Source organism: Piliocolobus tephrosceles, chromosome 5 (genome assembly GCF_002776525.5).
Source record: "Piliocolobus tephrosceles isolate RC106 chromosome 5, ASM277652v3, whole genome shotgun sequence".
Classification (NCBI taxonomy): domain Eukaryota; kingdom Metazoa; phylum Chordata; class Mammalia; order Primates; family Cercopithecidae; genus Piliocolobus; species Piliocolobus tephrosceles.
In genome coordinates, this window is record NC_045438.1 from 59,473,631 (window position 1) to 59,500,684 (window position 27,054).

Sequence of the window (27,054 nt, forward strand, 5' to 3'; positions counted from 1 at the left end):
CCTGAGGTCAGGAGTTCGAGACCAGCCTGACTTATATGGGGAAACCCCATCTCTACTAAAACTGCAAAATTAGCTGGGCATGGTGGCACATGCTTGTAATCCCAGCTACTCCGGAGGCTGAGGCAGGAGAATTGCTAGAACCTGGAAGGCGGAGGTTGCAGTGAGCCGATATCACACCATTGCACTCCAGCCTGTGTGACAAGAGCAAAACTCTGTCTCAAAAAATAAATAAATAAATAATCCATGCATGCATACAGACATAAAGGGTACAGCAAACCAATCTGATTGGAAACTGCTGGACTTTGGGGCTAGATGGGGCATGGGCTTAAAGTGAAACCTATGTTTGCGTTTTGGCTCTAACACAGACTAGCTGTGTGCCTGGGCGAGTGATTCGGTTTCCCTGGGGGATAGTCACGTGTGTATGAAATGGCAGTGGTAGCCCTGAGACAGCAGCAGGGTAAGCAGGCTGGCGATGTCATGTGCAAGGAGGTATAATTAGGAGCACCATATGTGGGGCCAGACTTGGCTTGAGTAACTTGCCCAGGCACTGTAGCTAGAAAGTGGATTTGGATCCCAGCTTCCCGCTCTGTGACCTTGGGCAGGCTGCTTAACCTCTCTGTGCCTCTGTTTCCCTCCCTGTGAGATGGGGCTGGTAAGGGCGCCCCTTGTGGTGGGCAGGAGGATGGAGTCTGTGTCTGTACAGCTCCCCTGCCTCCACTGCGCCCACCAGACGCCAGCTCTCCTCACTCCCCTGTAGCACTCCCGACCCCCTCCTCCCTGGACCCAGGAGCCCCAGAGCTCTGTGACAATGCTGTTAAGAACCTCTCCTGGCTGCTACAGTGCTCCTTCCCCCAGCCTCCCCTAGGCCGTGGTCCTGCCCAGGAAATGCAACCTGGGACTGTTGCCAGACACTCAGGCCCCCCACGCGGAGGCTGTTGAGGAAGTGGTGCTAGAAATCAGCTTATGACTCGCACGGAGTGATGTCATACAAAATTTTCCATAGCTCTGGCAGCCACAGGGGCCATCCTCCTGCCACTCCGAGGGCACTTCTGCTGAACTGTGCTTTTCCCTGCCCTGAGCACGTCAGAAAAGGCAGGTGGGTGCTGGGACTGCTCTGTGGCCAAGGTTCTGATCAGAGGCTGCCAACCCCAGAACCCCACCTGTCCTACTTGAGAAGTTGAACTCTGACCCCTGTCTCTGTCCCCAGTGTGATATCTTCCTTTGTTCTTAGGTGGTTTCCTGAGGATGTGTCTGGGGAGATGTGATGGCGTCAACCCCCCCACTACCCTGCTGGGACCCCCACCCCATGGCATATCAGCAGGCCCCTGGGAGCCCTGAGCCACTCATTAACGGAACACACTTTAATGACAACCACACACCACCCTGCCACAAGCAGCACTCTTTGAAGTGTGATGAGGAAATTGGGGTGAGGGGCTGGTGGAATTGGTTGTTTTGGGGTCTCTTCCCAGAGTGTGGAGAGATCTGAACCATCTCCGGACCATGGCTCTAGATAGAGGCCCCTGATCATTCGCAGAAGATCTCGCTGGGTGGATCCTTTAAACCTCAGCGGGGTGGGAAGAGTGTCCTTGGGACTAGAGCCCTGCCAGCCCCCAAAGGCCAGTTTCTACCTGATGATCTCTTGGGCCCTGTCCCGAGAATGGGGCACTGAGCTACCGGGCACCCCCAGTACGTAGCGTGTTGTGAAGTGCCCTTGTGAGCAGTGGGGGATAGGGAACAGAAAAGCAGCCGTCAGCGACAGCGAAGTGGTGCCCCAGAGAGGGCTGCCTCGTTCGCCTGGCTGCAGGGTCCGAGGTGGTCTTGGTAGCATTTGGCAGGAATTTATTTAGGAAGCATCCAGCAAGCTGAGTGTGTGTGGTGCCGGGAGACGATGATGAAATGGTCCTGCCCCAAGGAAGTCCCTCCTCTGGGGGTACGGGGGGGAAGGAGGTCATGAGCTTCGTGTGACAACTGCTGATGGGAATGCTATTGGCATGTACAAGGGGTGCCTGTCCGTGTCTTGGGAGAGCAAGGAAGGCTTCCTGGAGGAGTCGCTGCCAAGTTGGCCCAGAAGGATGAGGAGGAGTTCTTCTGGTGAAGTGGGGAGGGAAGAGGCAGGATGGTCCCCACGGAGCTTGTGGGGACGCTCATGCTGTTCCAGAGGATAGAATGCTGGGCCCGAAGCCTGAAGTACTGTGAGCGCAGAGACAGGCAGGAGGTGCGTGGAGAAGGGATCATGGAGGTCTTGTTGGGCAGATGGTGGTGGGATGTCCCAGGCAGGGGGAGCATCTTGGGCCAGAGCCGAGGGTGTGAGGTTATGCTTATGGCACACTGGACCAGCTGGAGGACAGCCAGCTCAGGGGAGCAGCCAGCCAGGGTGTCCGCCCACATGTCGGGCAGGGGCAGGCTGCAGCGGGGAGGGCCTTGGGAGCTTCTGTTGCAGTCCTGCAGGGAATGGGAGCTGTGCAGGAAGGAAGGGCGGAGCGGCTGTGATCCGATGGCTTTGGGAAGGCCACTCCTGTGGCAGAGTAAGGGAAGACAGACCCCAGGCCAGGGGTCCTGTGTCAAGGCAGTGGCTGAGGAGGCACTGGGGAAGGTGGTTTGGAGAGGCTTTGGGGGCAGGTCCTGGGGGTCTGGAAGGGCTCTGGGCCAGGAATGTTCAGACTCCTGGGGGCATCAGAATCACCTGGAGGGCTTGTTAAAGCAAAGCTTGCCCCAGCCCCAGGCAGCTGGGCAGCAGGAATCTGCATTTCTAATAGGCTCCCAGGAGATGCTGACCTCCTGGCCAGGGTTCCACACTTTGAGAAGTCCTGCCCGAGGCTTACGGGACAGGGCAGGTTCTTGAGCCATTGAGTCGAGCAGTGCCATGGGAAGTCGCAGGTGCACAGACGTTGCTTTCCTGGCTATGGTTGAACCTGGGCTCCGTTTGTCCCCTCGGAGTTCCAGGTGGCCGGACTGGCTGCAACCCTGAGCTCTCCTCTCTGATTTCCTTTCCAGGTGGCACGTCTCTGAGCTTCCTGGTGTTGGTGACAGGTTGCACATCTGTGGGCAGAATTCCAGATGCTGAAATCTACAAAATCACCGCCACCGACTTTTACCCTCTTCAGGAAGAGGCCAAGGAGGAGGAACGCCTCATAGCTCTGAAGAAAATCCTCAGCTCGGGGGTGTTCTATTTCTCATGGCCCAACGACGGGTCTCACTTTGACTTGACTGTCCGCACGCAGAAGCAGGGGGACGACAGCTCTGAGTGGGGGAATTCCTTCTTCTGGTGAGGCCCTGGGTCCCCTGCAGAGGGTGGGTCCTGGTTGGTACCTGAGGCCTTGACTTCCACTTGCACCACCCCCGGGTTAAGGGGCACCCCTGGAGAGTTAGGACCCAGGCCTGCTCTCAGCACAATGAGAGGAAAGCTAACCCTGAACTCACCGCCACCCCGAACCCTGGCCTCAGGGAATGTGTTCAATGTAGATGTGGAAAAGAAACCTGGGTCAGGCATGGTGGCTCATGCCTGTAATCCCAGCACTTTGGGAGGCCAAGGCAGGTGGATCACTTGAAGTAAGGAGTTTGACACAAGCCTGGCCCACATGGTGAAACCCCATCTCTACTAAAAATTTAAAAAAAAAAAAAAAAAATGAGCTGGGCGTGGTGGTGGGTGCCTGTAATCCCAGCTACTTGGGAGGCTGAGGCAGGAGAATCGCTTAAACCCAGGAAGCGGAGGTTGCGGTGAGCCAAGATGGTGCTACTACACTCCACCCTGGGCGACAGAGCAAGATTCTTTCTCAAAAAACGAAAGAAACAGACAAAAGAAACCCTGTTCCATAAGTGAAAAAACCTAAGAGCCGACGTCTGCCGAGTGCTTCCTCAGTCCCGGGTGCCGAGCTCTGTGCTTCTGCCTGGATTCACTCAGTCTTCTCAGTTATGGTTACCTCCAGTGTGTAGTTGTTTATGGCTGATGTTTATAAAGCACTGTGTTCGGGTCACCATGCTAAGATCTCTCTGCTGGTAATAACTCATCCTTATAATAAAAACCTTTATAATAATTATGCAGAGGCTCTGTTACCCCATTTTACAGATAGAGAGACTGAGGCATGAATAGTCGAGGGAATTTTGCCAAACTCCACACACTTAGTAAGTGGCAGAGCCAGGATTTGAACCCAGGCATTCTGGCTCCTGGTCCCAAGCTGGTAATCACAACACTAAACCAATCCCATCAACGGGAAAACTGAGTCACCCTGCCCGAGGGGACTTGTAGCAATGCACTAAGACTAGTCCTGGAGCCCAGGTGAAGGTGGCTGAATTTCTGTGTGTTTAAGATCTCCTGGTGCTTTTCACTCCACAGCAGGACAGAGACAAGAGTGGGACAACCCTGTAAATATGTAAATTATCTGTTGCCCTTTCTGGACATAATGCTGTTTCTGTCAGATTCACACTGATGCCTGGAGATGCTAGGAAGAAGCAAAAGTGAGGAAAGTCCTGCCATGGGAGTGGTTCCAATGAACCTCATTTAATGTGATGTTTTAGAATCCAGTGTCTGCCTTTTGAAGCTATATCAGTTTTCCCAGCTCTGAGACGGGACTCATGAGGTTTACTTCTGACCTGTTTGTGCCTCTCTCCCTTTGCCAGAGGCATCCATAGGTTTTCATCTGGCCGTGGTGCTTTGGATGCCGCACAAGTGAATTCCTGACTTCTGGGAGAAGGGGACCCTCCCCACATCCCTGTGTCCATCCCAACACTCGCCACCCCCACATCCTCTTTGGTTCTCTGGTATTGTGGATATCTGGAACCAGTAATGTGCTCAGACTTCAAAATGCATGTGAATCAAGGCTGGGCGTGGTAGCTCACACCTGCAGTCCCAGCACTTTGGGAGGCCGAGGCAGGCGGATCACCTGAGGTCAGCAGTTCAAGACCAGCCTGGCCAACATGGTGAAACCCCATCTCTACTAAAGATACAAAAAAATCTTTACAGGCAGTGGTGCACACCTGTAATCCCAGCTACTCGGGAGGCTGAGGCAGGAGAATCGCTTGAACCCAGGAGGCTGAGATTGCAGTGAGCCGAGGTTGCACCATTGCACTCCAGCCTGGGCTACAGGGCGAGACTCCGCTCAAAATAAATAAATAAACAAACAAACACTCCAGCTTGGGCTGGAGGGCTACAGGGCGAGACTCCATTTCAAAATAAATAAATAAAATAAAGTAAAATAAAATAAATAATAAAATCGTGAATCTCCTGCTGATCTCGTTAAAAATGCAGATTCTGGGGCAGCAGGTCTGGGCTGGGCCTAGGATTCTGCATTTCTAATAAGCTTCCAGTGCTGCTTGTCTGCAGACCGCAGGTTGATTAGCAGCCTCCGCGATGGCATTTCTGTGAATCGCTAGTTCCATTGTGCAGGGCCACGCATGTGCCCCGGAACTGTTACATGTTCCCCTAAAGGTGGCCAAGCTTAGGCACAGAGGGGCTGTGTATTATGAGGTATCTTTTTGTGGACGCCATGAAACTATTTTAAGCCAGAACTGTCAGGTGAGCAGAGGGGAGAGCTCTCAGCAGCAGTGAGGGTCCTTGGAACCCGTAGGGGATCCTTGGCGGATCTGAATTGCACCAGCACCTTTGCAAATTCTCTTCCCTTTGCCAGCTCTGGCTGGAGGTGTGAGGGGCGCTAACAAAGTGAGGCAAAGGGGATTCACGAGGTGGGGGCTGAGAGGAGCTTGGGAAGGAGCAGCCCCATGGTGTCCCTTTCTGAAGGGAGATGAGGAAGTCGCCAGCCTCGTCAGCTATTAACACGCTGGGGTGTGGTGTTTGCACTCAGGGTGGAGCCCCCAGAACTGACCACAACTGAGTCACCACAGGCAGCATGGTCCTGGGCTTGATCGTCTAAACCCCCACTATTGTGGCGCAGTGTCTGAGGTCTGGAGACCCACAGCAGGAGTCAGATGGGGTCAACGCTGAGCGTGGCTGGCACGTAAGGGAGAGTGAGCAGCAGGGTGAAGTCATCTTTCTGGGTTCGTAATTGATCACACTGACAGTTGCTTCCCAGTACAATCAGGTCCTGGGAGGAAACTCTTTGGGGGTCCTGGATATGAGCCATCCTCCCGCCAGAGGGCCAGGCAGTGTCACTAGAAACAGGGCTGATTTAAGGGTTGTCCCCTTGGCAAAAGGTTTCTTCTCCTGAGCCCTGGTGATAGTGGCCATAGCTGTGTAACTGGCAGACTCTGGAATATTCTGGAGGCTTTGCCTTGATGCCACATGCAGATTTAATATACGTGTTTCAGAAGCTGGCTTATCATCTGAATTTGAGAGAGTGATTTGGAAGAGGGACATACGGTTTTGTACGGCAATGCTTCCTAATCATCTTTTTTCGAGCAGAGGAGCGCTGTGGCCGTGCGACCTCAGAAGGGGTCAGACGCGGGCTGTGCTCCCTGTAGGGATGCATGTGGCTTTGGTCACAGTTGGGGAGGCTGACCTGAGAGCAGGAAGCTTGGAGAAGCCCCCTAGGACCCATCAGAGCTCACAGCACAGATTTCCAGCAATGAGAAAATGCTGCTGCTGTCTTTGAGGAAGGCTCAAGGGCAGGAACTGTGTTGCCTTTTTTAAACAAGTAGGGCACTGTGATCTAGATTCACTCAGTGCCCTGTAAGAGGGCATCTCCTGGAGATGGGTCCCCCTCCCTGGGAGGGAGTACGAGCCCTCAGAATGGTACCACTCAGGTCCCCTGGGTGCTGGAGCAAGGGGGCCAAGCCAGTCTCAGGGATGAGAGAACAATGTGGCCGCTGCCAGTGCAAATGGTAACATAGGGCTCCATCGAGAAAGGCTCAGGGTGAAGAACACGGGCTCCAAGCTCCATGACCCACTGGCTGGCTTTGTGGCCTTAGACAAGCACTTTATTTCTCTGTGCCTCAGCTTCTTTATGTGTAAAATGGGGTCACTGATGATACCTTTCACACAGGGTCACTTCAAGGGTGACATGAGTTAATCCACCCCAAAGTACATAGAATGGGACTCAGTGCACAGGATAAATGTTGGCTGTCACCCTGTCATTATCATCATGGACTCCAGAGCCTAGAACAATCCACTAGGCATGGAGAGGGAATACTTGAACTTCCATTATATTTTATTTTCCTCGGATCTTTTTTAAATTTATTTTGGATTGCTTTGTAGTGCTCCCATCATATTCATCTCACAGTGCATGTGTGTGTTTATGTGGATAATTTAACTGTTCCCATATTTAATACAATTTTAATCACTTATTTATCATGATGATTTAATAACAAAAGATGATTAAAGGTTTACCCATGGGGCCTGCAATGAAAACTGTAGGGCCCACAGAGCTAACCAGAGGCCCCTTTGTGATTCCCCGAAAAGTACACGCTGGCTCTCTCTCCAACTTTGCTTCCATTTAGCAACAGTGACGACCTGGTAGTAGCTTTGGTAAGGACTCCCTGGCCATCATCCTGTATATGACACAGTGGTCCTGCTATTTGGGATCTCTTTGAAGCACATGAGCTTCCCAGATCTGTACAGCCCAAGTTCAGAGTCCACTGGGGAGCAGTATGCGTTTGCTGACCCAGAATGCTGCACTGTGCGCCCCCCAGTTCCTCAGCCACGCTCACTGTTCAGGCAGCATGTACTGGAGGATGTCAGGTGACCAGAATTGGTGTGGGGCTGTGTTTTGCAGGAACCAGCTGTTGCACGTGCCCTTGAGGCAGCACCAGGTGAGCTGCTGTGACTGGCTGCTAAAGACCATCTGCGGAGTGGTGACCATCCGCACTGTGTACGCCTCCCACAAGCAGGCCAAGGCCTGCCTCATCTCTCGCGTTAGCTGTGAGCACACAGGCGCTCGCTTCCACACCTGTGGCGTCAACGACGATGGCCATGTGTCCAACTTTGTGGAGACAGAGCAGGTGAGTGTCCAGGCCCATCTGTGGCACCAGATGGTTCAGAGTGGCTGCAGCTCTTGCACGGCGCTTTCCACTTAGGGCAGAAGAGGCCCTGGCGTATTTGCAGCGGTTTCTGATCAGGCTCCCTCCTATAAGTAGAGAACAGCACGTGTAATTGGACTCTGCATGAAAATGTGACCTCTGGTTTGCATGGTGTATCCTTTCTGATTCACATCTCATGCTGGGAATGTGCTGCTTAGCCAAGGTATTTTTAACTAAAGGGAACCGGGAACTTTTGGCATGGTCATGAAAGGTGGGCAGTTATTCCAAGGTCATCTGACAGATGAACCAGTAGGGTTTGAAAATTCTTGTAGGACAAAAATAATTAGATCAATACAATGGGGGATGAAAGAAGAAACCATTATTTTTTATTCTAAATCAACTGAAGCTTCTCCTGGAAGCTAGTATTAGCACCCTAGAGTTGTGAAATCTGCTTGTTAAGCAGCCGCTCCCATCCGCTCCCCTAGAATATAGCCATCTGCTTAGTTTCTCCTGAAGTTTTTTCTAAATTCTGTTCTCATTCCCAGAGATGCTGCCTTACAACTTTTTAATTTTTGGTCTAACTTGCAATCTGTAAGATAATGTGGAATACCAGTGGCGTAAGCCGTAAGAAAGGAAAGCCCTGGAAGGCACATGTACAATACTGCCAGGGCAAGCTCAGTGCCCTGTGTTTACTGAGTGAAGGTGTGGCTTTGCGGCCCTTCTTACTGCCGCTGCTTTAAGAGGAACGCCTTACGCGGACTTTGGCCACTTTAATCCAGCATAAGTTTGAGCACCTGCCTTTACTGTGTGGGACTTTCTGCCTGCTCCAGTGTTCAGAGGGTGGGTATGGAGATGGGAGGAGGCTCCTCTTGGAGTCCTCGTTCGGAGGAACATCGGAGCAGGGGCCCTAACATGGGCAGCAGCTGCAATTACTTGCCTGTAATTCTTCTCATAATGTCTGCACTGTGGATATCAATGAGGCTGTTACATAAATATCTAGTTAAAAATGAGATTGCTTTTGGCATCTTCATCATGAAGTCTTTGACTGTTCCTATGTCTAGAATGGTATTGCCTAGGTCATCTTCCAGGGTTTTTATAGTTTTGGGTTTTACATTCAAGTCTTTAACCCATCTTGACTTGATTTTTGTATATGGTGTAAGGAAGGGGTCCAGTTTCAGTCTTCCACATATGGCTAGCCAGTTATCCAAGCACAATTTATTGAATAGGGAGTCCTTTCCCCATTGCTTGTTTTTGTCAGGTTGGTTGAAGATCAGATGGTTGTAGGTGTACGGCCTTATTTCTGGGTTGTCTATTCTGTTTCATTGGTCTATGTATCTGTTTTAGTACCAGTACCATGCTGCTTTGGTTACTATAGCCCTGTAGTATAGTTTGAAGTCAGGAGGTGTGATGCCTCCAGCTTTGTTCTTTTTGCTTAGGATTGTCTTGGCTATTTGTGCTCTTTTTGGTTCCATATGAATTTTAAAATAGTTTTTTCTAGTTCTATGAAGAATATCACTGGTAGTTTAATAGGAATAGCTTTGAATCCATAAATTGCTTTGGGCATTATGGCCATTTTAATTATATTGATTCTTCTTATCCATGAGCATGGAATGTTTTTCCATTTGTGTCATCTCCAATTTCTTTGAGCAGTGTTTTGTAATTCTCATTGTAGAGATCTTTCACCTCCCTCATCAGCTGTATTGCTAGGTATTTTATTCTTCTCATGGCAATTGTGAATGGAATTGTGTTCCTGATTTGGCTCTCTTCTTGACTGTTGTTGGTGTATTGATTTTGTATCCTGAGACTTTGCTGAAGCTGTTTATCGGGTTAAGGAGCTTTTGGGCTGAGACTATGGTGTTTTCTAGATATAGAATCATGTTGTCTGCAAACAGGGATAGTTTGGTTCCTCTCTTCCTATTGTGATACCCTTTATTTCTTTCTCTTGCCTGATTGCCCTAGTCAAAACTTCTACTACTATTAATATGTTAAATAGGAGTGGTGAGAGAGGGCATCCTTGTCCTGCGCTGGTTTTCAGCTTTTGCCCATTCAGTATGATGTTGGCTGTGGGTTTGTCATAGACGGCTCTTATTATTTTGAGGATTGTGGATCTAATCAAACTAAAGAGCTTCTGCACAGCTGAAGAAACTATCAACAGAGTGAACAGACAACCTACAGAAAGGGAGAAAATTTTTGCAAACTATGCATCTGACAAAGGTCTAACACCCAGCATCTATAAGGAACTTAAACAAATTTCCAAGAAAAAAAAATAACATTAAAAACTGGGCAAAGGACATAAACAGACACTTTTCAAAAGAAGGCACACATGCGGCCAGCAATCATGGAAAAAAGCTTAACATCACTGATCATTAGGGAAATGAGAATCAAAACCACAATGAGATACCCCCTCACACAAGTCAAATGGCTATTATTTGACTTGTGTGAATATTATTTGACTTATGTGAAATGAGATACCTCCTCACACATAATGGCTATTATTAAAAAGTCAATAACAGATGCTGGCAAGGTTGCAGAGAAAAAGGAATGCTTACACACTGTTGGTGGGAGTGTAAATTAGTTCCACCATTGTGCAAAACAGTGTGGCGATTCCTCAGAGACCTGTTCACAATAGCAGACATGGAATCAACCTGAATGTCCATCAGTGATAGACTGGATAAACAAAAATGTGGTGCGTATACAGCATGGAATACTATGCAGTCATAAAAAAGAAATGAGATCATGTCCTTTGCAGCAACATGGATGCAGCTGGAGGCCATTACCCTAAGCAAACTAAGGCAGGAGCAGAAAACCAAACACCGCATGTTCTTACAAGTGGGAGCTAAATGATGAGAACACACGGATACAAAGAGGGGAACAACACACACTGGGGCCTATCAGAGGGTGGAGGATGGAGGGTGGGAGGAGGGAGAGGATCAGGAAAAATAACTAATGGGTGCTACTAGGCTTAATACCTGGGTGACAAAATAACCTGTACAACAAACCCACATGACATGAGTTTTACCTGTATAACGAACCTTCACATGTACCCCTGAACTTAAAATTAAAGTTAAATTCTTAAAAAGAGGAGAGAGAGAGAAGCTGTGGCCCCAGCCGGGTGGTTTTCTCTTTTCTGGCTGATGTCTGCATGGGGAGAGTCCCTTCCCTGCCCCACTTCGTTACCACTTTCCTTTTATTTTTAACTTTTATTTAAAATACTGGTTTTGGATTTCAACCAGTATTTTAAGACTTGGGGTCTTATTTATTGCATCTCATCAAGTAAGTCCCTGGGAACCACTGTCCTTTAGCATCACTGTCCTTCCTAAAGCACTGGACATCCTAACACGGAAAATGAAAGCAAACTGCATGAGTGTCCTGGGACAGCCCATAATAAAGTACCCCAAACTGGGTGGCTGAAAACAGCACACATATTCTCTCCCAGTTCTGGAAACTGGAAGTCTGCAATCCAGGTGTCGGCAGGGCCGCTGTCTCTTCGAAGTCTCCCCGGGGAGGACCCTTCTGAGCACTGCCCCCAGCTCCTGGTGGTCCCTGGCAAGCATCTCTCCATCTCTGCCTCCGTCTTCATGTGTCCTCCTCCGCCTGTGTCTCTCCAGGACTCCGGTCGTATTGGATCAGGGACCCAACCTACTCCAGCTGTCCTCATCTTAACCCGTTACTTCTGCAAAGACCCTCTTTCCAAACAAGTTCTAAAGTCCTAGGAGTTGGGACTTCACCATATGGTTTTTGGAAGGGGCACAGCTCACCTTGGGACGCGGATGCCAGCTCCTGTGAGAGGACTATGCTTTGTAAGCAGTGCCTGTGGCCTGGTGAGAACTCTCACTGCAATCTTTGCTTTCTCACTTTTACAGACCAGCAAGCCCTGCCACAGACCAGGCTGGGCCTTGGCTCTGGCCACTTCGTGTCGCGTGCCTGCTGACTGACGTTTGTCTCCTGTGTTGCCAGCTTGCTTGTTAGAGCTCAGAGGCAGGGATCTTGCCCCCACATCTCCTGAATCTCCCACCTCGGGCAGCCTGCCCTTCCAGCTCCTGGGGTACAGCCCGATGCTGCTGACATTGCCTCCACCTCCCTTGTCGGGGCGGGGGAGGGATTTCTTGGCTCCCATAAGTCTTGGTGGGCTTCCTAGTGTGTGGTTTTTGTCCCCTTTCGTCCTCTGGGCTAGACAGGGCTGCTGTCCATGAAGTCCCCACCCAGCCTCACTCCCAGGAGCAGCGGTGATTGACAGACAGCTGGGCACCACCACCTGCCCCTCACCCATGGATGCAGCAGCTGCGGACGCTGCCCCCGCCCCACCTAGAGAGCATAACTTAACCCATGGTGACTTTGTTAACAAGAGACGCATAGCGGGGCCCTGGGAAGGTGGCCCTGCACCCACAGTAGCTCTTGGTTGGGTGCTTATGTTTCAGGCTGTGCTGATGAGCCTGGAGGTGCCCGGGCTGGCCCATCCATCGGAGACCCCGGACAGCCTGGCTACCCAGGAAGGGGAGCCGTCACTTCCCAGCGCTGAGTCCAGGGTTGTCCGCATGGGCCTTCAGCAAAACCTGACTGAGCCTGCCAGGTCCCAGGCTCTGCTCACGGGCAGGTGGGCACGGGGGGCAGTGGTGGTGTAACGGGCACAGCAGGAGTGGGACAGGTGAAGCTGGCCCTGGCAGGCGCTGCTGCCCTTCCAGGTGGTACTTGTGATAGGCGGTGTTCAGCTAGTGACCCCTGCCTGGAGGGCGAGGGGAAGCACAGCAGAGCCAGGGCAGGGAGAAGTGTGTGCTACACGCAGCCCAGGCAGGAGGGGCATGGAGCAGAAAGAAACACAGGTGAACTGGAGGAGCAGAGAGGGTTCATGCTTCCTGCACACATGGGACCAGGACACGGGCCTGGTGGGGGGTGAGCATTCCTCCAAGCCAAACAACAGAGGTGTGACAGCCCCTTTTCTAAAACATTATGGAGGCAGGAGGAGCAGAGATGGCTGCAGGGAAGTGACTGTTCCCCAAAAGCAAGAAACTCACGTTGCCTCACTTGTATATGCCAAGGGAACCCCTCGCTTCCTGTCTCTGGAGTCACTGAATATTTTTATGTCACTTTATAGCAGTACAGATGCTTAGGTTGTCTAAGTTCGTTTTTAAAACACAAAGCACGTCTTTAAGTGGAACGCACAGTTAGTATGCTCCTGTGAAGCGGCAGCCCCGCTACCCTCCCTGGCTCCGCGGCCGCCTGCTGAGGACGGTTCTTCTAGGATGAGTTGGGAGAGTGGAGCAAGGCTCGGCCTGCAGGTCCTCGCTGAGCTCAGGGAAGCAGCCCCGTGAGGATCGGGCTGCCTGGTCTGCAGGGGAATCTGCCTGGGACCCTGTTGAGATTCACCTATTTCAGATGCCAGTGATTTGCTGGGATTCTGGAGAGGTCCCTCAGGGGAGCCTGGCACACATCCTACCCCCTTGAGTTTGCAAAGTCACAGCAGAGGGCCTGGGTTGGGAACATGTCATGAGCCCTCCATATGCATCTCGCAGCTTTGCTTATGGTACAGGAGCAGACTGTCTGATGTTTCTGAAGATCTTTACCATGCTCCTATGGACAGAGTCGGGTAGACTCTTTCTGGTAGCACAGCGTGGCCTCCCCATCCACCTGACAGCTGAGGAAGTGGCAGGCTCTGCATCTCGGTGGCCTCGCCCCAGGGTGCAGGGAGCAACTTTGAGGAAATGAGTGCTGAGCCTCCAATAGGAAGGACTGTGCTGGGGAGGCAGGTCAGCCCCTTGTGGTGCCACCCGCAGGTCACACTGGCCTGGGGCCCCTGCAGAGGAAACAGGATCCCCCAGCCGGGCCTGCTGGCCATTTGAAAGTGGAACGTGCGCACAGGCGGCTGTGCGGTCATCATCTGGCAAACAAATGGTGGGACCGGACCAGGAGCAGACTGGCTGCCTGTGGTGGAGACTCTTGGCAGGTGGATCAGCTTCTCAGGAATTAATTCTCAGGGAGCCAGAAAAGGGGGGCCCTGTGGCACCCTCCGCTTTTGCTTTGGTTTAACATGTTTCTTAGGAGGAATAAATAATTAATCTTCCTTCTCCAAGGCAGGCTGTGTGTGTGTGTGCACGGGTTGTATGTGCACAGTGTGTGCGTGGTATGTGCATTTATGTGTTGTACATGTGTGTGTCATGTGCGTTTGTGTATGCTTGTGTGTGGCGTGTGTGCCTTGTGTTGTTTGTCATGTGTATGTGTGCAGTGTGTGCATTTGTGTTGTGTACACACGTGTGTGGGTGGTGCATGTGTTGTGTGTGTGCACACACAGCTGTTGTGTGCATGTGTAGATAGCATCTTAGCCTCCTTGGGAGGAAGCCTTGAGTCTTTTTGGCTCTGCTGAGTCATAGCTGGTGGGCTTGCTCTGCAGTGCTGACTCACCACACAGAAAAACAAGACCAAAAAGTCCCCTCAGTCTATTAAAAAAAAAAAAAAGATGTAAGATAAATATTTGGCTATTCAAGATAAGGCCACTGACTCATTCAGGGAGGTTAGGATGACTGCATGTCCTCCCAGGAATGCAGACTTGGAGCTAATTGGTTTGCAGACACTGTATCTGAAAGTGGGTCAGCAGAAAGCCTTTCAGATGGAAGGTATATGCACACCTGTGAGTTTTCCTGCCTCGTCCCTCTCTTTTTATGGCCATTAGGTTTCTGTTCCCACTGCTCTGGAAGCGTCACTCAGGGTCGCCCTCCGGCTGCTCAGTCTGGGGTCTAGGCACTGGCCTGGCCTCATCACAGCACTGGCATGGGCCTCCGTCTTTTCCTTATGTGGCCCCACTGCTCTTCCTGGTCTCCCTCCCACGTCTTGTCTGTTCCTTCTTGGATCCCTCCTTCCTCCCAGGGCCCAAACTCTCTCCGATGCCAGCAGGTGCCCTTGTGCATACTCATAGCGTCAGTGCCTCTGGGGAAGAGAAAACAGCTTTGTTTTTGAGTGGCTACTCTGCTGGGACTACGCCCTCTCACTTACTCCTCAGAGCTCATCCCTTCTCTATGCTCAAGGTGACATGAACTTCCTGTAGAGAGAGGGAAACTGAGGCTGAGGATGGCTAAGTAATGTGCCCAGGGCCACCGTGCTGGGCAAATGGGGGTTTGCAAAGTGGCAGTCAGACCCAACTTGTGCTAATACCAGAGCCCACTTTCTCTCCTGCTTCCACTCTGTCCTGCCTCCCCACCCCAAGAGCCCTCTGTCAAAATGGCATCTGTGAGGTGAGACATCACTTCTTCACTGGTGTAAAAAGTTGTTCACCCAGAATGGAAATGGATTACTTGCATTTGAAGGTCTAGTTATGTCCATCGCCTTGGGAACAAAGAAGGCAGTCCTGGTGATAGGATGGGGTGCAGATGTCTCCTGCTTCCCTGTAGAGGACAGGGTGGAAAAACTTTCTTCTTGCTCCAGTGTGGGCAGGGAGGGGCATACAGAGCACTGATGACCCTCGGTGTTTTCGGAAGCTGGTTCTGGGCCATTCTCAGCTTGGGAGGAGCCTGGTCTGATACTGAAAGTGGCATTGTTGGCACATGGCAGTCAGAGTGAAGGGAGACATTCCTCAGCGTAAATAGATCGTGGGCATTGGTTTTTATTGTTGTTTGGTGTTTTTTGGATCTCGCTCTCTTGCCCCAGCTGAAGTGCAGTGGTGCAATCATAGCTCACTGCAGCCTCGTCCTCCTAGGCTCAAGTGATCTTGCCTCAGTCTCCTGAGTAGCTGGGACTACAGGCATATTCCACCATACCCAGCTAACTTTTTAAAAATTGTTTTTTGTAGAGAAAACAATTGTTTTGTAGAGAAAAATTGTTTTTTCTCACTTTATTACCCAGGCTGGTCTTGAACTTTTGGGCTCAAGCCAGCTTCCCACCTTGGCCTTCCAAAGTGGTGGGAGTATAGGCGTAAGCCACCGTGCCCGGCCTGGATATTGTTAAACGTTGTCTTTACATACAAATGTTGGCCTAGTTGGTTTCTTTTCCAGGAACCTGGGCCTATGCAGGGCACACATGCCGGTCAATTGTGTATACCTAATTTCATGGGAGCCAACTATATCTGCAGCTATTCAAGCAACCTGCTATTTTATTCTGTTTTGTTAGTGGAAGAATGGAGTGTAACAACTTTGCTGGTACTCAATACCTGGAAACAGACAGCACGTTCTTAACACATGCTTTTTCCCTTTGGAGATTAAAGCATAGAATTCTAGTTTGACAATGTAGATACCAGGCTCCTGTTATGCCTGTGGTCCAGGGAAACAGTGCCTCTAATTTTCAGGTCCTCCACTGCAGAATGACTCATTCCTGTGTGATCTGAGCGTGATCTCTCCTGTATGGAAAGCTATCCTGTAAGGGAGCAGGCCGGTGAGGAAAGGCAAGGACCACAGCAGCGCCCAGGCCACCCTGCCAGACCAGGCTAGAGTTGCACAGATAAAGGCCCCGCATCTGATAAGTGCTGCCGCCTGCCCCTGCTGGCGCTCAGGATCGTACTTCTTGTCCTTTTAAAACTCCCTTGCACTCCAGCGTCATTGGAGGCCTGCAGGCACACTCTGAAATAGCTGTACGTGTGGGTGGGGAGGAGATAGATGTCTTAAAGTGTAAGGATCATTTCTTTCTCTGCAGGTGCTGTCACACTGGAAGCTTGTGGAAACCGTGTTGTGTGTGTTAACTGAGTGGTGTTTTAAGAACACAGTGGGGCAGGGCCAGGACCAAGTATGAGGTCAAGTTGAGTCTTGTATTGTCAAGTACAAGACTGGCTAGCACAGTCAGCGAGGTCTTTTGGCTATCATTGGTACATTTTATTTCATTCAGTCCTTTTCTCATAGCTCTCTGCTGCTTAGCTATTTGCCAAGGTAAAAATAGAGGGCTCTAAGGAAGGTTACATTCCAGAGCACGTCGGCTTCTATTCATACAGGGGGTGGCAGGGGGCTGGTGCTGAGATTTTCAGGGTGATGATAAGGTTGTGCCCTAGAAGTGTGAATTCCTGGAGACCCTGGGAGGCCCCAACCCCCAGCAGACCCCCTCCTCAGAGGCTGGTCGACAGCCAGTATACCTACCCAGCACCTGGCCAGAGGTCAGGGCGCACTGCCAGCCATGCCGGGTGGGGCAGCAGAGGACGCCGGAGGCCACCGTCCGCCCTTCATTCTGGCTGGTGTCGGGTCACAGGCGGCCGGATCCCGTTACCCAGCCCAGGACATTCGGTTTCATTGAAGAATACCTTTCCCTTTCTGTTTCCTTGTGCCACAGACGATTTACATGGACGATGGAGTGTCATCTTTTGTCCAGATCAGAGGCTCCGTTCCGCTGTTCTGGGAGCAGCCAGGGCTTCAGGTAGGTCATGAAAAAACTTAAATGTCCCCTTGGTGATGTTGTCCGCCCTGCCCTTCCCTTCAACAGCTGGAGAAGATTTCTTTTAACATGTTCCTTTCATGGCGTAGTTTCCAGTCTTTTTCCTTAGCCCTGTTGTGTTGAGCTGAGCTGTCGAAGTGTGCACACGTGTGTGTGTGTGTGTGCATGCGTGCATGTGTGTAGAAAACACAGACACCACTTTGTTGTTTCTGGTCGGCAAGGGTGCTGTGTGAAGCCGCTGACTCGGGAACGGTGCTGTGGTGCCTGCTGAGTGGGTGCCGCGAAGTGAGCTTGGGTAGCGCTGCCTGAGGTTAGACCCTGAGTTCAGCGTACTGAGGACGTTTCTGAGAGCCGTGACTCTCATAAAGGGCTTCAGGAAGGCTCTGTGGCTGCGTAGGGCTGGCACTCGGTGCTGCCTGTTGTGGGGCCACGTGAGACTTCCACAGCTTTCCCGTGGTTTCTAAAAATACCCCTTGCTGTCCAAAGCTGGGCTCTGGTCAGTGCCAGAGAGATTTGGCATTCTTTCTCCTGGGAAGAGCGCAGGGTGGAGATACATTCCAAGAACACATTTGTCATCAGTGGAATGACATGCTGCCTCCTTCACCAGGGTCTCTAACAAGGTGGGTTGTGGGCCGAGTGGACTGGAGGGGCCTCCCCACTATCCCCAGTCTTCCTCCCTGTCCCGAGGGGACATGGGTGCCTTCAGAAAGCCTCTCGGCCAGGGCTTTTGTGGCCTCTTGGCTCTTCTTACCGGCAGCTCTCATGTGACTGCATTTGGGTTGCCAGCTAGTGGCTAGCGGGGCCCAGAGTGCCATCTGCCAGGTTCCAGGGGTTGTTTGACAATGCTGGACTCAGGGTCCCCCATCTTGGGTTCAGCTTCTTAGCCTGGTCCTTGACTTGACCCTGTGCCCGGAGCAGGTGAGTCACTTGTCCCCATGGCTGTCAGCACGGTGCGCTGACAGCATTGGTGAAGTACTGGGTCAGCCTGGGCAGTGAGATGGATGAATGGAGATCCCGTTTAGGCTCCGTGCTCTGGTAGGGAGAAAAGGTTTGATTAACATTCAGTGTTTCCACTAGAAAGAGCCCACCACAGTGCACGAGATAACTGACAGCCTCCAGAGAAATGCTCCTGAGGACAGCGGTGACACAGAAATTCCTCCGGAGGGCTGCCCAAAGGACATTTATGGAAAAACAACTTTATTGCAATATAACTTTCCCATTTAAAGCCTACAACTTGGTGTTTGTACTGCATTTACAGTGTTGTGTAACTACCACTGTAATCTAATCTTAGAACACTTTGATCACCGCTAAAAAACTTCATCCCCATTAGCCATCTCTCCCGTCCCCTCCAAGTCTCCCTCAGGCCAACTCACCCGTTCATCTACTGTCTTTACCTATAAATTTCCCATTCCAGACATTCCAAAAGAGATTTTGAAACCTGATTTTCTGTAAATATGGAGTTTTCCTTTGGAAACTTCTGGAGCTCTGTATTCAGGAGAATGAAAGAATTGATCGAATGAGTATGGCACAAAAAGGAGATAGGGAGACCATGTTGTGTTTCATGTAAAGTTTGTAAGAAATCCAAAAATTAGGGGGATGGTCATGATGGACTCTTAGAATTTGGGAATGACCCTTTGGAATTCATCCATTCCACCCTGTGACTCTCAGTTCAGCGTCCTCCTTTTTTTTTTTTTTTTTTTTTTTTTTTCCCAAGATGGAGTCTCACTGTGTCACCCAGGCTAGAGCGCAGTGGTGCAATCTCAGTTCACTGCAATATCCACCTCCCGAGTTCAAGCCGTTCTCCTGCCTCAGCCTCCCGAATAGCTGGGACTACAGGTGCCCACCACCACGCCTGGCTAATTTTGTTGTGTTTTTAGTAGAGATGGGGTTTCACCATGTTAGCCAGGCTGGTCTCGAATTCCTGACCTCAGGTGATCCACCTGCTCCAGCCTCCCAAAGTGCTGGGATTAAAGGCGTGAGCCACTGCACCTGGCCAGTTCAGGGATCCTTCTTCCAGGACCTCCAAAGGGCTGTCCTCCAGGCCACGTCTGGGGATGGTTCTGACTCTTGGTGAGTTCCTCCTGTATTGCACTGCTGCGTCTGTGCGACTCCAGAGTGTTTTGGGGTGTGTAGGAGTAAATCTGATTCTTCTCTGTGTGACTCACCTTCGGCCCTTACGGGGAATCTTCTGGTTCCCTCTTCTTCTTGTCTTCTCTAAGGCCTCCCAACTCCTTTGGCCACCGTCTCTCCTGTTTCTAAGACTCTCAATGTTCTCATCTCCCTCATCTAAAAGATGACACTCCTTTTTTGTCGTTCCCCTCTGAGATTTCGTTTTGGTCTCTCCCTTGACCTTTGTGCTGCCTCAGATGTAGCCTGACCCGCCATGGGATGACTGTGCCTCGGTCTGTCGGGCCAGGAGCAGCGGACCCTGAGATCTCAGCTTTTTGGCAGCTGTTTCACCCTCTTAAATTCCTAACACTTGTGCTACACCAAAGCCTCCATGGTTTCTTCTTTTTGTTTTTGTTTTTGTTTTGTTTTGTTTTTGAGACAAAGTCTTGCTCTGTCACCCAAGCTGGAGTGCAGTGGTGCGATGTCAGCTCACTGCAACCTCTACCTCCTGGGTTCAAGTGATTCTCCTGCCTCAGCCTCACAAGTAGCTGGGGTTATAGGCTCCCACCACCACGCCTGGCTAATATTTTTTGTGTTTTTAGTAGAGACAGGGTTTCATCACATTGGCCAGGCTGGTTTTGAACTTCTGACCTTAAGTGATCGGCCCGCTTCGGCCTCCCAAAGTGTTAGGATTACAGGTGTGTGAGCCATCGTGCCCGGCCTCTATGGTTTCTTCAAAACAAGTTTCAGAAGGCTTTAGTGTTCCTTAATCTTATTAAGGATTTGCTAACCTTTGGGCCTAATACCTGTGTTTAGCCTCTAAGCACCACTCATCATCAAAGAGAGATTAAGTCATCTTCAGAGGGGGCCAGGAGGGCGGCGGGAAGCGGTGGTCTACCATCACTGGCTTCAACTGTCACCATCAAGCCTAAGGCGGCTTCTGGTTATTTCTCTCTGCTTTGAACTTTTTCTCTTCCATCTTCACTTAGGTTAGATGAAAAGTGCAAAGATTTTGGGGTGAGTAGCTTGCATATTAAGCTGCAATGCTGTCCCTTCTTGATGGCTGCCGTTGGAAACCCAGGAGCCTAGCAGGCTGGTGCAGGGGTGGGCAGAGGGTCGTAGATGAGGATTTGTCTGCATGTTTTCCCGGGAATGGTACTTTCAGTATTTCCTGACTCCATTTCTAGCAGCCGTGCACCTTTAATAAATTTCGTTTTTACTGTGTAAATGGATTGTGCAGTTTATAAATAGCCACATTGAAATTTTACCCTTAAAGCGAATTGCTCCCTAGTCTAGCTAGTTCAAGAATCTATTTATGATCTGTGTCTGTGGTTGACAACTTTGCTCCCCTGGTCATTGTAGAAGCTTCCTCACCCTAATATGCCTGTACAGACACGTGCCTTGCCAAGGTGAGTTCAGTCTGTCTTTGAAGTTTCCTGCAACTGAACCAAATGGAGGAGGATGCTGAGTAGAGCAGACCTCTCTTGCCCTACCTTCGCCTCTTCCCTGCCAAGTTCATGGAGTTGTGGCACTGGATGGGCACGTTTATGTGTTTGTACCTTTATTTGTTCCAAAAAGGACACGAGATGGCTTGTAGTATAATAGTTTCAAAAATAAGTGAAGAGGTCCGGATGAAGGGAAAGAGTCGAATTGGTGCCCACGGTGCGTGCCATGGGTCTCGTGCATGGGAAGGAATCTGACACTTGTTCCAAGCTTTCCCGCAGCCACCACAGAAAGAACCACGGTCACAGCCAGTTTATGACAGTGACTCAGAGCACGAGCTTTGAAGCTATGCAGACCTGAGTTCAGATTCAAACTCTGGCTCCCCTGCTTCGTAACCATGTGTATTTGAGAGGCTCTTGTCTGTGCCAAGCCTTAGTTTACTTTTCTGTAAAATGGGGCTAACAATATCTCCCATATAGCGTTCTAGAGAGGATTAAAGAACATAGTATAAGAATTTGGCTGGGCGTGGAGGCTCACGCCTGTAGTTCCAGTAATTTGGGAGGCCGAGGTAGACGACGATCACTTGAGGTCAGGAGTTTAAGATGAGCCTGGCCAACATGGTGAAGTCCCGTCCCCACTAAGAATGCAAAAATTAGCCAGGCGTGGTAGTGGGTTCCTGTAATCCCAGTCATTCAGGAGGCTGAGGCAGGAGAATCACTTGAACCTGGGAAGCAGAGTTTGCAGTGAGCCAAGATCATGCCACCACACTCCAGGCTGGTCAACAGAGTGCGACTCTGTCAAAAAAAAAAAAAAAAAACAGTATCTAGAACCTAAAAAGTACTCACAATGGCAGCTGCTATTGATACTAATAGAAACAAATGATAACACCCGGGAGATAAAAGCACCGGTGGCATCCGGAGAAGCGTGGTTCTTGGTGTCCTGAGCACTGAATGACAGTTTCCTCCTGTCTTCATGGGGACAGGGACACCGTGAGATGTAGTGACACAAAGACAGCTTCCTGGGGTATCTTATCTCTCATCCCTCCTGTGAGGGGTAAATGGTACATCAGTAACCCCAGATGAAGCCGTTTATTCATCCCAAACATTCACTGAGCATCTGCCAGGTGGAGGCGGCACCAGGGATCAGATACAGTCCCTGCCTGCAGGGAGCAGGGGGCAGGACATGGCAGTGTTGTGTGGATAGAGCCATGCTGGAGGAAGGGAGAGGCCCCCGGGGCAGCTCTCCCAGGCTGAGGGTGTGTGGGGTGGGCTGCCCAAGGGTCCAAACTGGGGAGGGGTGAGGAAGAAGCACTTGGGCAAGGAAGGCAGCCCTTGCAGAGGGAACAGTGGGTGCAGGTGTTGTGATCCCTGGGATCACAGTGATCAGGGAGTGTCACTGGGTAACTTCTTGAAGTCCTGGGCATGAAGGGAATGGGAGGACAGATAGGGGAGGTGAGCAGGGCTGGGTCAAGGGCCTGTGGATGCTACACTGAGGAGATTGCATCCCATACCAGCAGCTACTCAAGCACTACTCCCCAACCTTGTTGCACAGAAGACTCCGCTGGGAAGCTTGAAAGATCCTGATACCCAGGTTGATACCATACACATTACGTCACAATATCTGGGGCCGGGAGCCAGGCAGCTGTCCTTTTTGAAGACCCATGAGTGACTCCAGCGCGCAGGAAAATATGAGAACCACTCAGTACTGTTCTGGCAAGCCAGTTTTATTGGGGTCAGACTGGGTACAAAGAGCTTTGGTTTGTAGCATTTGTCCATTGCTGTGGTGTAAATTCTCCCATCATGGCCAGTTTCAACCTACCAGCTTCATATTGCTGAGCTCAGAGTTGGACCAGCTCGGTGCACAGTCAGCTTGCAGGCCTGCAGGAGCTGGCTCCAGCACACACTGGACACTGTGCTAAAGGGCTGCAGGAGAGGTAGAGACATGATTAGACAGAAGTCTAGGAAGTGGTAGTTTGGAGGGGAAAGACGCCAGATGGGAGGCCGTTGAGCTGAGATTTTTGGGTAGCCTTAAGTCGGGGTGCAGGGGAGAGGCGTGGAGGTGCTGTCTACGATCTTTGGGCCTCTTGAGTGCTGATTGAGACTCTGCTGGGACTCCCTTAGCCAGGAGTTCTCCAGACCCTGACTATCCTCATGGCTGTCTCCCTTAACTCGTCTCTGGTCTATAGGATTGAACTAATGACTTTAGAGGCCAGATAAGAGTAGCTGGCCCTTTGCCCAGAGGGAAGAAGGATGGGGTGAAGAAGAAGGGAAGCTACAAAATGCAGTGACGGTGGTGGACCCTGCCCCCAGCTGCAGCTCATGCCTGTGGCTTCTGACACTCAGTAACCTCAGGACTAGGTGACGCCAGAGAAGATGGACGCTGGTCAGTGTCGGAGCGGGACAGAGGGGAGGAAGTATATGAGGCCCAAGAAACCCAGATGAAAGGGATGCATGGGGTGATGGGGGAAGGGTGAGCTCCGGACAGAACGTGAGGCCCAGCTCCCCCTCCACTTTTGCCCAGGGCCTCACTGTGTTGCCTTTCCTCCTGCTTAAAAGAAGCAGTTTTGGGTCATGACTCAGGGAGAGGCAGACAGACAAGTCCAGTAATAGAGCTTGTTTAGGGGATAGAGGGACTCAGCCTGAGGCCCTGAGCTCAAGGAAGCAGCTGTGGCAAGCTGAGCCTGGTCACAGTGTCCCTGAGGCTCTGCAGGTGTGGACGTGCTTCTGCTGGTATGCATGCAGCTCTGCAGGTGTGGACACGGCTCTGCAGGTGTACATGCAGCTCTGCAGGCGGGGACATGCCTCTGCCCGTATGCACTTGGCTCTGCAGGTGTGCACCTGGCTCTGCAGGTATGGACACAGCTCTGCAAGTGTGGACACAGCTCAGCAGGTGTGCACACGGCCCCTGTTATACCTTCTACCCCTTCATGGGCATTTGCATCCTGAGCCAAAAGGAAATGTAACAAATCCAGAAATAAGTCAAAACGAGAGCCGCTCAAACTTCAGCGTGTGTGCATAGGAATCTTCTGGAGGGCTTGTTAAAACACAGATTCCTGGCCCCACCCCGGAGAGTCTGGCTCAGCAGATCTGGGGTGGGCCCAGGACTTTGCATTTCTAACAAGCACCCAGAGGAGGTCCAACGACCATACTTTGAGAACCACTGGTCTAGACTTACAGATCCTTCCTTCCCATTCCCTGCTGTGGTCATTCACCTGGGGGTGGTGCTCCTGACTTCTTAGTGCTCCGAGGTAGAAAGGTTGGTTGTCAGCAGTGATATTGGACTAGCCACTGAGGGGATATTGACCATGCCTGTGACAGTTGGGCCCAGCCCTGTCCACACGGAATGGTTGTCTAAGTCCAGGATGAAAGACAGGCCCGAGACCTCAGAAAAGATGTGCTGCAGCCCCTGTCCAGGCTGTGCCTTCTGCTGTGGGCAGCTGATTCCAGGGCGTGCCATCTGCTTGCCACGTTCCCTGAGTCCTCAATGATGTGGTTGAGGGGACCCCATCATAGGCAGGCACCTCATTCCACCATGCTTTGCTGCCTGCTCCCTGGACTCAAAGGCATAGTTTCTGTCAAATTAATTTGCACTTGTGCAGACTTGTTAGAAACTTTGAAGTGCTTCTGGGTCTTTTCATGGGGGTTCCTGGTTAGGTGTCATCACCCAGGGCAGGGGATTCAGCATCTCCCATCCCTTTCCTGCCTTTCCACGATACCCAAAGGCATGATGACTCAGAGGGTGCTCAGTAACTGAGGAATGGACTGCTGACTGATAATGCAGTTTATATGTTAACAGGGGAGCTATAGAGCCTGAGGATTGGACACTGCTAGGTCCAGTCATCTGTGCAACAGTTTCTGCCTGATTAAAAGAAGAGGCTTTGGGTTATGACTCAGGGAGAGGCCGTTAGACACGTCCAGTAATAGAACTTGTCATGACGGAGAGCCAGGCTCCTCAGCCCTGGCCTGCCGAGCTTGTATTCTCGTCTCACTGTGCTCCCATGGGGATGATCCTACAGATAGCTGCCACTCATCCCTGAAGCCAGGGGAGATTTCCTGTGATGACTGACACAGAGCAAGTAGCCCCTCTCTTGGGTTTCAGCCCTTGGTGACCTCTCAGAGGGTAGCTGAGGGGTACACAGACCCACCGACTTCCCTCAGGGTGCAGGATGGAGCAGGCCTCTCGGCAGTGTGGCCATGAAAGTTTTCAAATTCTCTGAGATTTCCTCAGCCAGGTATTGATGGCCATGGGGATAAAGGACAGAGGCAACACAGGCAGCAAAATGACGGGGTTTGGGGTGAGCCTTTCTTAGGAGCTCCCGTTAGACAATGGCTAAGATGCCTCATTTTGCCTGTGACCAAAGTGTCTTAGGACCAAAAGGGATTTGGGACTTTGTTGAATTGTTTATGTAGAAAAACCTGGCCAGGCACAATGGCTCATGCCTTTATCTCAGTACTTTGAGAGGCCGAGGTGGGAGGATCACTTGAGCCTGGGAGTTCAAGACCAACTTGGGCAACATGGTGAAACCCATCTCTACAAAAAATAAAATAAAATAGCCAGGTGTTGTGGTGCGCACTTGTAGTCCCAGCTACTTGGGAGGCTGAGATGGGAGGATAATTTGAACTTGGGAGGTTGAGGCTGCAGTGAGCCGTGATTGCACCACTGCACTCCAGCCTGGGCAACAGAGTAAGACCCTGTCTCAAAGAAAAAAAAAGAAGAAAAGAAAAGGAAACCTTCTCCGAGGAATCTCTAAATCTATTGCTGAGAAACCAGTTCTCTAGATGGGTGCTTTTCTTAAGTCTGCAGTGGGGAAGTTGTATCATCTGTAGTGGTGAGTTATAATATGATATGTGAAGCATGATAATAGCTACATCTCCTAACACAGATAAACCTGATGGCACCGCTTTTACAACACTCAAATGGAAGCAAAACTAAAGCGTGCATTTTCAACAACTTATTCTTGAATAATTTCAGAGCTACAGAAAAAGTTTAAGAACAAGAGGGAGCTCCCATATGTCCTTCACCCAGATTCACTCAATTTTAGCCTTTTTCCACGTACATGTTGTTATTTTTTGAACCATTTGAGAGTAGGTTGCATATATCACATTGGTGTTAGTCCGTTTGCCTTGCTGTAAAGGAATAACTGAGGCTGGGTAATTTATCAAGGAAAGAGGTTTATTTGGCTCATGGTTCTGCAGGCTATACAGGAAGCATGGTGCCAGCATCTGCTTCTGGGGAGGGCCTCAGGAAGCTTACAGTCATGATGGAAGAGGAAGGGGGGCTAGTGTGTCATATGATGAGGGAGGGAGCAAGGAAAGGGAGGTTGCAGGCTCCTTTAAACAACCAGCTCTCCTGTGAACTAGCAAAAAACTCATTCATTACCATGGGGTTGTCACCAAGCCATTCATGAGGGATCTGCCCTTATGATACAAACACCTCCCACCACACCCCACCTCCAACCCTGAAGGTCACGTTTTAATGTGAGGTTTGGAAGGGACACACATCCAAACCATATCAGTGTCTCTTTACTTAAGTGCAAAATATACTGTCCTACATTACCATAGTATAGGTACACATTTGGGAAATTTAACATTACAAAGTACTTCCGTCTCATCTGCAGGCAATATTCCAAATTGATCACTTGTCTCAATGATGTCCTTTGAAGCACCTTTCCTCCCTTGAGTCCAGCATCACATACTGCATTTTATTGCCATGTCTCTAGTTTTTAATCTGCATCTGTTCCTTGGCTTTTTCTGTCTTTCAAAGCATTAATGTTTTTGGAGAATGCAAGCCTTCTTTTCCTTTAAATTGAGAGTCCCTACCTTTAGTGTTTCCTAGTGTTTCATTATAATCACATTCAGTGTATGGATCCCTGGCCAGCATGCTGCCTACATGATGCTGTGTCCTTCTCAGGGTACCTGGTCTGGAGGCACACGGTGTCCATCTGCCCCTCATTAGTGATGTTAATTTTGGTCACCCAGTCAAGGTGCTATTCAGTTTCTCCACTTATGGTTAATATGTTTTCCCTTCCAACTAATCAGCAATCTATGGGAGACACTTTGAGACCCTGCTAGTATCATGCTTCTCATTAAACTTTCCCTTAAGATTTATCATCAACAGATAACTTTTGCTGAACAATTATTTACTATGACAGTTGTAAAATGATGATTTTTAAAAATTATTTCCTCCAAATTTATCACTTGGTATTCTACTATAGAGCCCTCTCTTGTTCCCCATTAACCCACCTACACACCCACC

At 50.4% G+C, this 27,054-nt stretch overlaps 1 protein-coding gene across 2 annotated transcripts in view; it reads left to right on the forward strand.

Annotated features, from left to right (window-relative positions):
* SYNJ2 (synaptojanin 2) overlaps positions 1-27,054 on the forward strand; it is a 117,313-nt gene that overhangs the window by 43,226 nt on the left and 47,033 nt on the right. For both annotated transcript variants that reach the window (XM_023206067.2, XM_026454402.1), the window contains 3 exons: positions 2,995-3,265; positions 7,665-7,890; positions 17,146-17,229. In XM_023206067.2, the coding sequence (XP_023061835.2) occupies positions 2,995-3,265; positions 7,665-7,890; positions 17,146-17,229 (581 nt within the window). The remainder of the gene's footprint in view (positions 1-2,994; positions 3,266-7,664; positions 7,891-17,145; positions 17,230-27,054) is intronic.